This window comes from Euprymna scolopes, chromosome 6 (assembly GCF_053919585.1).
Source record: "Euprymna scolopes isolate OS-2025 chromosome 6, ASM5391958v1, whole genome shotgun sequence".
Taxonomy (NCBI): Eukaryota; Metazoa; Mollusca; class Cephalopoda; order Sepiida; family Sepiolidae; genus Euprymna; species Euprymna scolopes.
In genome coordinates this window covers 139,389,898-139,403,718 of record NC_136487.1, presented here as the reverse complement: position 1 = coordinate 139,403,718, position 13,821 = coordinate 139,389,898, and the positions used below count along the sequence as shown (strand labels likewise).

Below are 13,821 nucleotides of genomic sequence, written 5' to 3'. Positions count from 1 at the left end.
TTTTGCTTACACAAGATAATACATTTCTGAAAAAATTACAAACATAATAATGATTTCATCATATTCCTTTTATATTACTTAATAAACAATTAATTTCATGAAAATTGGTTCATTTCCTAATATTTGGTGAATTTTTAAGTGAAAGAAGGGATCAAAACGTTGATACGCAATTGAAAAATAATTTTATATATATATATATATATATATATATATATATATATATATATATATATATATATATACTAGCAGGCCGCCCGGCGTTGCCTGGTCGTAAAATACGCATAAATATTATATTTTAAATAATGCAGATTTCTTATTTATTATAAAGAACAATGCCGTATTGAATTCCTTTAAAAAATGAAAAAAAAACGGAAAAAATTAGACATACGCGTGCAAGTATTTTTTTTTCCAAATAGTTCACATCTTGTAAGTAAGAAAATATTACTCGAACTGAGATCGAAACCAAAATCTTAAGATAGTTAGTCAAGTATGATAACCATGAGACCAGCTTGACAGGAGTTTAAAAAGTGTTTTCAAGCCTACTTAGTTTAACATAAGGAAACTATAATGTTTCATGACCATGCATGCGCAGTAGTGTAACAGTTAGCAAGCAAATATAATTCCGATGACTTCCACGTACTAGTTTTTCAATTTTGACCTCTTAGAAGCCCTTTTTCTGGATAAAAACAGATTAAATAGTTTAGCACGTGTCTGAATACTATATATATATATCAAATTTCAAGTCCATAGATTCAGATTTCGTTGAGTATATAGATTGAGAAGTATGCTCACACATGTTCACATATATATATAAAAGCTTTGAATAAAAAAAATGCAAAAATAAAAATAAAGAATGCAGTTTAAATTCCCGGAAGGAAAAAATATTTTAACTTTAACCTATCGCAGACTTAATACCTACATAATCCGACTACTAAAATGTTTATAATGACAAAAGAGAATTCATTTATATAAGGATAAAAAAAAAGCCTTAACTAAAATTGTTAAATAGAAATAGACTTAGCACTTGCATAAGCCGATTTCGCAAAAGTCTCCAATTTTAAAACAGAATTTAACTACATAAGGATGAAAAGAGAAAACCTTAACTAAAATTTTATAAATAGAAACCGGGATCATCAGCTGCTAAACATGTATCTGTTTCAGAGATTTAAAAACAGGACAGCTATTTAATACATGGCTTTCAAGTGGATAATACCACTTCCCCAATAAAAAAATGGAAAATAATGCGGTTACTATTTCTACTAATATATGAAGAAAAAAAAAAGATGAATTAAATAATAAAAAATAAAAAGATAAACTATTAATAAGTAAGTTTAGGATTACAAGATCCATTCTGCGACATGTCAACTAGCATAATAATGCTATGAGAATAAAAATGCATAAAAGCTTAAGTACCTTAGGTACCAGAAAGGCAAATAGATAAGAGGAAGGAAACCTAGCGATACATATCTGAAAGCCCAATATATAGTCTAAAGAAGCTTTGAATAAAAAAATGCAAAAATAAAAATATTTTAACTTTAACCTATCGCAGACTTAACACCTACATAATCCGACTACTAAAATGTTTATAATGACAAAAGAGAATTAATTTAAATAAGGATAAAAAAAAGCCTTTCCAAAAATTGTTAAATAGAAATAGACTCAGCATTTGCATCAGCCGAATTCGCAAATGTTTTCCATTTTAAAACAGAATTTAACTATATGAGGATGAAAAGAGAAAACCTTAACTAAAATTTTATAAATAGAAACCGGGGATCATTAGCTGCTTACCATGTAGCTGTTTCGGAGAGTTGAAAACAGGACATATATATATATATATATATATATATATATATATATATATATACACTTTCTATTTGTTTTAAAATAAGCAATACTATGTCGCTGCACATTCATGAACATGTTTCGGTTAGCTAGTTACTAGCAACTAGAGACCTCTTCATGCGGTACAGCTTTGTGGAATATCTACGTGAAACAAAGGCTATAAAGTTAATCTAAATTATTCCGTTATAAAATGCATTTAAATTAACTCATATTTGCTGTGGGCAGGAAACGTACAACTTACGTTGCCTTCTTACACATCGCCGCTACCCCAATACCATCTCTACATACATTTGTAAACAGATTAAAAGATGGGAAGATGAGAAGGTAAGAAGACAAGAAAAAATGTTTTAAAATCACCACCATATTAATAATTTAGAGTTTTTAACCCCCTTTTCCTTTTTTTTTTTCTTTTCCTTTACTTCCCTATTAAATAGAAAGTATATCTAGCCTTCCTTCGGTATGGAGTACTCTAATATTAACCTCGTTAAACCCATTGATTACTTGACCTCTGCAAAATATTAACCTTGTATTATATGTATATGTATATAAATAGACAGAAATATTACACACAAACACACACACACAAACACACACACACATATATATATACATACACACACACACATATATATACACACACACACATATATATATATACACACACACATATATACATACACACACACATATATATACACACACACATATATATACATACACACACACACATACATACACACACACATACATACACACACACACACACATATATATATATATATATATATATATATATATATATATATATTGTTACGCGGCGAAATCCGATGGAAACGATGGAAAAAATGATGATGCGTGAAAATGAAAATGTAAAAATAAAGATAGAAAAGGATTTGGGATACTTATTCTTAGTAACTCTAGTATGACGACATTTTTTGGCATCACGAACACTGCCGGTGTTTTGGTGGTTTTGCACAGTCTTTCGTACTGTTCCGTTTTCTCATTAAATTTCAATCTGCGGCCAATTTCTCGATTGGATAAAGCAGAAAGATGGAGATTAATGAGCTCCTGACGATCACTAAGAGAATGCCGTGGCATATTGGACTAAATGTTACGTTGTATTGTCTGGAACAGCAACAATTACGATTAGAGATGATTTGTTGCCTGTTGGTGGATATGTTAAACTGATTTAGGGACGATAATTTAAGCTGGTTGTAAGCGAATTTGTTGCTACTGACTTTCATTTCGCCTTCTCAATTTGAAATTATTTTTTTTAAATTGAGGTGAACACTAGAATATTTCAATTAAAAGTCAAATATGAACAGGTAAAATTATAGAATTGGAAAATAAATTGAGTTTCGTAATGAATACTTACCTGAAATGACTGGACTTTGTTTGTTGACTGGCTTGAGCGGCCGACACAAAGAACCATAGACGGTCAAGTTAAGGAATAGACCACCAAGTAATAGAAAAGTGCCTCTCATGCCATAGAGGGGGATAACTTTAGTTGACAAGTAATTCATCGAAAAACTACCAACTCCTATACCACTGTTTGCTATACCGAGAGCAAGAGCACGTCTTTTCAAGAAATATTGCCCTAGGGTAACGTTTGCAACGAAATAGCACACTGCCAAAGAAAAACCTTGAAAAAGAAAAAAGAATTTGAATACAACAGAGACTGTTAACAAAGTTTCGCACAACATAGTTTAGTGTCTCACTGGGTTTGATATCTATAAAAAATACGCTTTTTCAAACTTTGAAGCCCGTGTGATCAATCTCAAAACTAAATTCCAATGTGCACATCACAGAATTTAGCCCTCCAGTTTTCTTTATTTAGGTCTATCTACGTGTATGCAGGGTGAGACGGAACCATTAGAAAACTCAAGGCAGTTAATAGGAACGAAGTCTGGTCCATTCTTCGGTTAGATTTTATGGATTTCATAGACAAGTTTTTGCTGTGTCTTCGAAGAAATGTACATGGCCCTGTCGGTGGGGCATTAGAATACGCCGACAGCCCCCCCTGCAGAGGGTAAAAGTCCCTCAATGGGGGTCCTGTATATGACCTTAAACTATATCCAGTGGTGAGGCCCCAGCTTGTGAGCTTTGGGGAGTGTGGAGCCACCCTTTAATTACCATTGCTCCCAGGTCCACTCTGACCCGGAGTGGTAGTACATGTTAGGGTACCAACTATGGGTTAAATAGAAACTGATGTGAAAACAACAAATATATTCTATTAAAAAAAATTTCTTCAAAATCTTTGGATTCGGCATTAAATAACCCGAAAAGGGTTTATATGCCCTAAAACAAAACCAACCAACCAACCAACCAACCAATCTAAGAAATTTACAAATCTAGAGGAGGATGATATCGAACTCATTCTTTAGAATCAAAAAGGAGTTAAGATATTTGCATGTTTTAATATGATGCTGTAAACAAAATAGACCAGTATTCATCGACGTTTTATTTGGTCTTTGCAAAACATTAAAGAATTAGATCCGTGAGAAATAACAAAGTTGTTACCAGCTTTAGTTTGGGTAATCCTGTCTGAATATATTTAATATTATTATGCTGATATTCCATAGTTTGTAAGGATTTAATGGATAAATAATCGGTACGTTTTAAGAAAAGTACAAACATAAAAATGGATATCAAATTCATTCTTTAGAATAAGAAAATACTTCTCCATTTTTTATCCTTCGTTTTTAGAGAGCTCGGAACTTATAACCTTTGTGGGTTTTTCTTTTTCTTTTTTTTTTTCTTTAGCGTCAGATGCCTGTTTGCATGTTTTGATAAGATGCTATGAATACAATCAACCAATACATATACTAACGTTTTATTTAGTCGATGCAAATCATTAAGGAATGAGATCTATGAGGAATAATAAGGATGTGACTTGTTTTTCTTTGGATCATCCTGTCTGTATATATTTAATGGTATTCTGCTGATCTTCTAATTATAATTAACGGTTCTCATATTGTATTTAATTCTATATTTACAGTTATTTTCTATATATGATGTTTACTTTGTTCCATCATATATAGTCAGCTATATCCATATTTTCCACGTATTTCGCTCCTAATTAGAAAATTGTTAAATAAGATAATTTGTGCCAATTACAATAAAAACATTAAATTATGTTAAATGTCGAGCAATATCCCAATTATAGTGTTAACAAAGCTTCAACCAGAACTTGCTCCCATACTTACGAAACTGTTTAAGCGTTGCCTTAAGGAGAAGTGCTTTCCGACTCCCTGGAAGACCTCGTCAGTATGCCCTGTATTTAAGAATTCAGGTGCTAAGTCATCTCCCTCTCAGTACAGACCAAGAAGTCTCCTGTGTGTTATGAGTAAGTTGCTGGAATCCATATTAAATAGAGTAGTAGTCAACCACCTCAGCAGAAATAACCTTCTTAGTGACACACAATATGGCTTCCGTTCTGCAAGATCTACCGCAGATGTGCTAACGGTTATATCTCACAGGATTAGTGAATCTCTTGACAAAGGCTTCCTTTCTAGGGCAATTGCTCTTGACATATCAAAGGCCTTCGACAAGGTATGGCATAAGGGCCTACGTTACAAGATTTCCAGCTACGGTATAACTGGAAATGTTTTCTCAATCATCTCTCCGATAGGCTCACAACAGTAGTGGTCAATGGACAAAAATCAGAGGCCAACTCTCTTCCTGATCTACATCAATGATCTCCCTAAACACATACTTAAATCATTCATTGACATCTATGCTGATGACACGACCATCTACGGCACCACATCAATGGCTGTAAATGACAAAGTTCTCTGATTCTCTCTCTCCTCTGATCCCGGGCGCGTAGTTCAGTGGGGGAAGACGTGGTTGGTTGCCTTTAATGCATCTAAAACCAAACTCCTATCTTTACATCATCAACGCTCTGATCCCCATCTGGCATCAATTGAAATGAATGGCTCTCGTCTAGGAGAAACCCCATGTCTTGACAAGCTTCTGGGTTTGTCCTTTATTCCTGATCTGAAATGGAACACGTACATCAAGTCTGTTGCCAAGGTTGCTGGAAAGATGGTGGGATCCTTCAACCGCTCCTGAGGATATCTCACTACTGATGCAATTCTCTATCTATATAAAAGCCAAGTACGTCCAAGAATGGAATACTTTTGCCATATCTGGGCAGGAGCTGCTAAAAACAGCCTATCCTGCCTTGACAGAGTACAAAATAAACTTCGTGTCTCAGTGTGGGGTTTCCTTTTCTCTACCCTGCAACCTCTCTCCCACAGAAGAGGCGTTGCCAGCCTATCCTTGTTTTATCGTTATTTCCATGGCAGATGCTCGTCTGAACTCCAATCTCTGGTTCCCCCTCGTCAATCTTTCATGAAAAACACCTGTCCAGCTGAATCCACTGTGAAAAATTTCCCCCACTCTTTATCTGTGCCTAAATAAAAACGTAGATTCCATGAACAAAGCTTCTTTCTTAGAACTGCACGCCTGTGGAACACTCTTCCGTCTGCCTTTTTCCCACCTGACTACAACCTGGATGTCTTCAAGTCCAACGTAAACAAATTCCTAATGAACCGCCTCCATTAAGTAAACACTTCATTAAATCTCGACACTAACGTACTGTAATTGCAATAACCCTTATCCCTGATTGGCTTCCGGGCCTTGATATGTGGTGACCACCGTGTAAAAACAAAATGTCGGAATTGAATTTTAAACATGTTAAAATATTTTTTCCTTATTCTCTTCATACTATTCGCATCATTTTTCTCATCTTCTCACGTATTTTTATTCTCTTCCTCTTTTCTCCTCCTTACATTTCCTCTTCTTACAAAGCTTTAACAAAAATATTAATCACTAAGAAATATTTCAGGCTTTCACAACGCTAATATTATTATGAGATTATATTACAAGATTGAAAAAGAAATTTATTATATGTCTGACTTAAGGATCGACGCAAACGGAGGTTGTGTTAATGGAAGAGCGAAGATATCATCAAAAGAAGCACGTAGCAAAATACCTTCTAATACTAAGATCCCATACAGTGATCTTCAACATTATATAAACGAGGACATCAATGAAAATGGTAACTATCTTTAAATGTTAATTAGGAAAACATGTTGCACAAGAGTTGATCAAGTATTGATGAGAGACATCCAGGCTACAGAAAGTAAAAACAGAAGAGGTTGCAGCAACCAGTCTATATACATGTTGATGAGTCGTTTTTTACTAGAGGTCACCACTTATCAAGGCTTAAAGGCTACTCGAAGATAAGGGTGTATTAGTGTCATGTAGCCAGTAAGACAACATCGGAATAATCGGTAATAAGGAAAATTGAGTAGAATTTGATTATGTAAGAGGACATACCTGATATTAACTTGTTTACATTAGACTTGAACTTAAAACAACTTTTCGATCTACTTTCCACATGAGTTAAATAAATAGATATCTTTAAAGTGTATACAGGTTCCTGAATTCTATGTAAACGCACATAAGTTTGAAAAGAATGCATCTAAAATGGTCGGAGGTCATATCAGCCGAAACGTTATGGCGATACACACCAAGATAAGTATATTATTCCAAATAATCCAAATAATACGTAAACAAAAGAAAATTATTTAATTTGTGCTTATCTTACCTACTAAGATTCCATAAGTGAAAATCAACGTTTCTATATTTGGAGCAAAAGAACTGGCAACAGCTGATGCAGTGGCAATTATTCCTGCGACGATCATAATCTGCCGATAACTTGCTTTGAACTTTAGCGCAATTGATACCAACGGACCTGAAAAATATGGGATTATCTTATTCAAGACATTTGCATTAAAATATAACGACTCTAAACCCCTTAAGAGAAGACTCTATTGTTTATCATATTCAGGGTGTGTATTTAGTTCTGTCTGTCTATTTTATTTTATAAATGTAATTGACAAATATACTTACCACCAAACATTATCGCACCGGCAATGATTGAGCAAACGATTGTAGTTTTTGAAAGAGAATCGTTGAAAAGATCGAGTAGTTCGATAAGTATTATCCCATTTATTGAAGTAGTCCCTGGTATTGTAAAATTTGTTAAAAAACATGCGAAGCATACTACCCACCCCCAGCCACCATCTGGGGGTCGTATTTCCGTTTCCAGTCGGTTAACAACTTCCACTTCGTGCGGCTTTGCATCCGCCTTTCTTATCCGACACTGCATCTTGTTTATTTAACTGTTAAAAAATAAGAAGAAAAATAATTTTTAAAAATGGAAAGCTCATATGTTTTGAAATCTTTTAGATTAAAATTGATAATTTGGGTTCTTTAATTTATTTAGACTATTATCACTTATTTTTATTGATACTTTCACAACTTTCTTGTCGATGTAATCTTTGACCGGAAATCTATAGAGAACCATTAATCATTTATTTAATCCAGCTTATATAGATTATTTCTGTTTCATCAGCTATGGCAGATTAAGTTCTAAGTGTTGTGGTTTTAAAAGGGCGACGAATAATATGTGAATAAGGAGCTAGTTAATTAGAGTATGAACAGAAGTAATGTGTTGTCATTGATTGCTTTTTCATTTGTAATAGCGACTCTCTCTCTCTCTCTCTCGCTCTCTCTCTCTCTCTCTGTGTGTGTGTGTGTGTGTGTGTGTGTGTGTGTGTAATCACGTTATTACTGTTCATAGTCTTGAGAGAATCCATGTAGTTATGTAATAGGGTAGATCCCTATGACAAATGATGTGGAAATTAATTAAATTACACTCGTAGAAAAATTTCAATACTTACGTCAACAATTCTTTAGAATTTTACTAATTACGCCATCATTTCATAAATGACAAACTAAAGGTTATATAATTTTTAGTTTTTAGTTTTTGATCATTATTATTGTTTAAACTTAATCTACATTTTGTAATAATATGGAGATCATCCTTGGGTATGTCTGTCAACATGCTTTCGAACTCTACATATGTTTTAAATTTATATTTATCTTTATTTGAAGAAATCTTTGGAAGTCTTAATTGACTAAGAATTGAACTGAAATAGTGAAATAACTACAGATTTATTGGATTTGAAGGCGACTATGTTGTAATCTATAGAAAAGCAGTTCCTTGGTTATGTCTTCAATAGAATGAAAATTATTAGAAAGAAACTGTTAATTAAAATTCCATTTGATGTTAGATAGAGGGGAAAGTTTTTTGTAGTGGTGGTAGAAAAGTTTTTCCTATGAAAGCCTTAGAAGGAGGAAACAAGAAATTAGAACTCAGTCGAGCACCTACCATGTAAATTACGAACAAAGTAGAGAAAATAAACAATGTCTCTTTTCGGCTAAAAACGCTGTAGACAAGAGAAGAGAAGAGAAAAGATAATCTTCCACTAGATTGCAAGGTTGATTCCTTATTTACCATAAATCTATGCCAACTACATTTATTTCTATTTTAAAACAAAGTCGATTTGCATTAGTTTGTCGTTAGTTGATAAAGGTTTATCCGATTTTTCTCATAATCTATTTACAGTATGGGATCAATTTCGCATATAAAGGTAACATAAAATTATCACTCACTTCCTGAACAAATAGTATTTTAACAATATGTAGCCTTTAAGTTAAACCCTAGACGTAAAAGATTTGATTATTCCGAATGCACATTGTTTTAATTTAACTTTTGTGCAAGTAATTTGCTCTATTTTCAATTTCGAATTGTAAGTTCTTCGTATATTAACTCGCTTGCACTTTTCTTCAGTGTCACTTAGAAATGTATAATTGACACAGATATTTCTTCCGGGTGAACTTTGCGGGACAAGATTAGATATCGTATAAAACAGAACGAATCGCTTAAAACTAAAACTAAAGTATCACAATTTAAAGAATTGTTATTAATTGCAAAATAAATAAGAAAGCGGAACACAGTTGTACATTTTTAGAATGAGCACATACAACAGACACATAAGATAACTAATGAACTACAAATAAAATTAAACAAGCACTAATAATTATGTGTGTTTCTGCGTGCTTAAATGGCTGCGGATACGTGTTGTGGATGTGAACACCTGCTAGCACTTGACGCTTGTGCAGGACTTAAGAAACTGCAACACCATAGCACGTCCATGTTAGACAAACAAATAAGAAAATCGTAATCTAATATATAAATATCACTATGTTTCTATGTCTGTCTCCGTTTTTTTTTTTTTAATTGTATCTTCTCCTAGACGGTAGCTCAAAAGATTGCATATAGGGTACAGAATTTTATTAGAGGTGTTTAATTTGTTAAAACAATTGTTAAGGGATTCATAAACGAGGTTAAAACTTGAAAGAAATGACAACTTGACGGGCATAGCGCCCATGGCGTCGTTCTGCGCATGCGCACGATCTGTAATAAAGATTTATTTATTAAATAAATTTACAGGTGTTTGAAAGCAGCTGTCTCTTTTATGCAGTGAGTATGCAATGGATACACTCCTAAACTAATTAACCGATCATTATTAATTTTAAGGATGTGTATATGATATTTTTATTATTTGATTCACCCCCAAACTAAATAACTGATCATTATGAATTTTAATTATGAGTATACGCTCATATATTTCTACGTATTAGATTCACTTCTAAACTAATTAACCGATCATTATGCATTTTAATTATGTGTATATGTTTATATATATATGTATATATTGGATTCATTCCTAAACTAATTAACCAGTCATTATCAATTTTAATTATGTGTATATTATTATGTGTTTCTATTATTGGATTAACTCATAAACTAATTTAAGCATCATTATGTGTGTTTAGTATATATTTATATATGTGTATGTATTGGATTTATTTGTATGTATTGGATGGATGTAAACTAATTGACCGATCATCATGAATTTTAATTATGTGTATATAATTATATATTATTGTGTATTGAATCCATTCCAAAACTAATTAACAGATCATTATGAATTATATGTAATGTATATGTTTGTATATGTCTACAGATGTCAGATTCCAAAAATCAGATACAATGGTCACTTACATTGTTAACGTATTTATGTGTACAAGAAATACTATTCAAATAATAAGGTACTTGTGCAGTATAGTACTCACATGAAAAAACAAAAAATATTTTACCTGTGACGTACATGTTATTAAAACTGTAAATCCCGTTAAATAGTCAAGTAATATAACTTAATAATAATGATAATAATAATAATAATAATAATAATAATAATAATAATGTGCTTCTTCACTATAGCACCCAGATTAAAAAAACAAATTCTTAACTCTGACGTACAAAAACAAAAAATTTAGCACAACAGAACATTTCATGAAAGTATTGCGCTCTTTCATTTTTAAATTTAAAAAAGGTACTTTTACAGTATCTTACAAAAGAAATAAGGTACTTGTGCAGTATCCTACCGAAGATGTAAGGTATACAGTATAGTACCCATATGGAAAGCAAAGGAAATCTTACTTGTGACGCACATAAAAGTAATCAAAAGCGAAAATCATGTAATATATTCGAGTTGTATGACATTCATATAAGAAATAAGGTGATTCTTTACTATAGCACTCTGATATAAAAACAAACTCTCACCTGTGACAAATGGAAAAGTTAGCACAACACAAAAGTATGTAAAATTATCGGGTAGTTTCATCTATATCTTAGAAATGACGTACTTTTACATTAATCTTCCCAAGAGATAAGGTACGTGTACATTATCCTACCCAAGAGATAAGGTACTCATATGAAAAAAACAAAGAAAACCTACCCGTGACGTGCATAAAAGTTATTAAAACCGAAAACCATGTAATATATCCGGGTAGTATGACTTCTAAATGAGAAATAAGGTGCTTCTTCACTATAACACTTTGATGTAAAAACAAACTCTTCCCTGTGACATACAGAAAAGTTAGCACAACACAAAATTATGTAAATTACTTTAAATATGTGTTGTACATTACCCGCCCTGGGTAAGGGAATTTTTTTCCATATACGTGCTGTAAATTTCCTGTCCTAGGGAAGGTATATTTATTTCATACATATAATACCCGTCCTATGATAGGCAACATATTCTTTTGCTCAAGATGGCAAATGATACATAGACAAAAAAAATTCATCTATCCTAAAAATAACAGGTATTCTCAAAATTTTTCTCATTGCCTTATACGGTTCCGAGTAACGCTAAGTGGCCTTGCTAGTCAGTCATAAAAACAACTAATCAAAAAATCTAATTGCTTCCTTCAAAGAAAATAGCTCTGATCAGTTTAGATGCAAGAAAGTGTTACTCTTTCATCAGAGCTTACATGATTTATATAAAATACACATGGTTAAAATAAGAGGAAAAACAATTATAAATAAATTACACTTAATTAGAAAACCTAATAATCATATAATGATTACTAATCAAACATTACAACAATCATTTAATGATATCAAACACAAACTATTAGCTCACACCTCAACAATAACTAATTGTTTAATAATTCACAAACAGGGAAACCTGACGGTGCTCGGGATTGAATGAGGATCAACGAATACTCTACTATTTAAATACTTTTATTGATTGCCTGCTCTTTTCAGGAACCGACATAACTCGCCACAGTGGCTTTGTCTAAAATACATTATAATCTACATTGCATTTTAGAGAATCAACTGTTGATTTTATAAAATTATTTATATAATAACTACAATTTAAGTTAAACATGCAAAAGTAAAATATTATGGTTTAATTGTGCTCTAAACAGAAACATTCATTTCGGACGCGCTTCTGTCTTATCAAATAACCTTCTGTTGATTTTCTACGCCGAGCCTTTTTGTTTGTTCGGCGACAAAACTTTTCAAACACACTTGTAGTGTTAGACTCTATAAAAATGTTAACTTTGATCAAAATTGGACTGTACCTGCTTTAATAGGATGTTTTCAGTTAATGAGTTCTGATACTTATCGGGCGTATTTAGATATAAAATATATCTAAGAACACCCCCAGGAATGTAAAATACATTTATGTGAAATTAAATAAAATTGACCCAGCCGTGTTTAAGTACATAGAGAACTCTCTCTCTCTCTCTCTCTCTCTCTCTCTCTCTCTCTCTCTCTCTCTCACACACACACACACACACACGCACGCACACACACACACTAAGTGCGTTTTATAAACAATGAGATTTTTGCGAGACTATACTAACAGGCTTCTCATAATTTTCTGATTTTAAGGACAAAACACTCTCCAATTGAATCGCTATTATGTTTATTCTGGAAAGGATGGTTTATTGCAAAAATATAAGGATTCATGCGATTAGCGTTAAACACATTACGTTGATAAATAAATATTTAATTGCAATTTATCGAATTCTTCAATATTGTCATTTGTTGTGTCTACCGTCTTGTATTTAACGGTGTTTTCAACTTAATTGAATTGTTACTACCTTCAAAATTTAACTTCTTACACACTATGTGCACAAACTACGTCCGGTCTTAAGAAAGCAATTAAAAATATGAAACCATATTGCTTTCTTACTATTATTTGGTTTATTCTGAGTACTATTCCGATTTTCATGAGTATATTCATAAAAATTCGGCTAATGTAACCGCTGATCCACACAAGTGCATTTTTTCGAGCTTGGCAACGTTTGATTCGAATTGGAAAAATATTATCGGTTGCGCCATCCAAAATGTTGTTTTGTTTATACATGTACTGTACAATATCCGTCCTAGGGTAGTTAAAATCAATTCATATATGTATTATACAGACCCGTCATAAGGCAGATAAAATCTCTTCGTAATGTTCAGTAATTAGTTAATTAGGAAAACATACTTATTCGAAAGCACCTTACAATTATTTATTTACATAAAAATAGATAATCAGTTAAACTATTATATGTTCATGGCTAAACTTGTATAAAAAATGTTCAAACAATAGGAAACACGTTTCCAGTAGCATATCATTTTTTCATGTTAGTAATTTTTTTTACAACATTTTAATCATCAGATTGTAAATAAATGATCGCGTAAAAATAGAGTCTCAG

The 13,821-nt window shown here is 32.4% G+C and overlaps 1 protein-coding gene across 1 annotated transcript in view; it reads right to left on the bottom strand.

The window, feature by feature from the left end:
- LOC145278255 (monocarboxylate transporter 9-like) overlaps positions 1-7,774 on the bottom strand; it is a 44,613-nt gene extending 36,839 nt beyond the window's left edge. The window contains exons 1-3 of the mRNA XM_080130546.1: positions 7,765-7,774; positions 7,460-7,606; positions 3,218-3,484 (exon numbers count right to left, since the gene is read on the bottom strand). Coding sequence (XP_079986672.1) covers positions 3,218-3,484; positions 7,460-7,606; positions 7,765-7,774 — 424 coding nt within the window. The remainder of the gene's footprint in view (positions 1-3,217; positions 3,485-7,459; positions 7,607-7,764) is intronic.
- Positions 7,775-13,821: the final 6,047 nt, after the last annotated feature.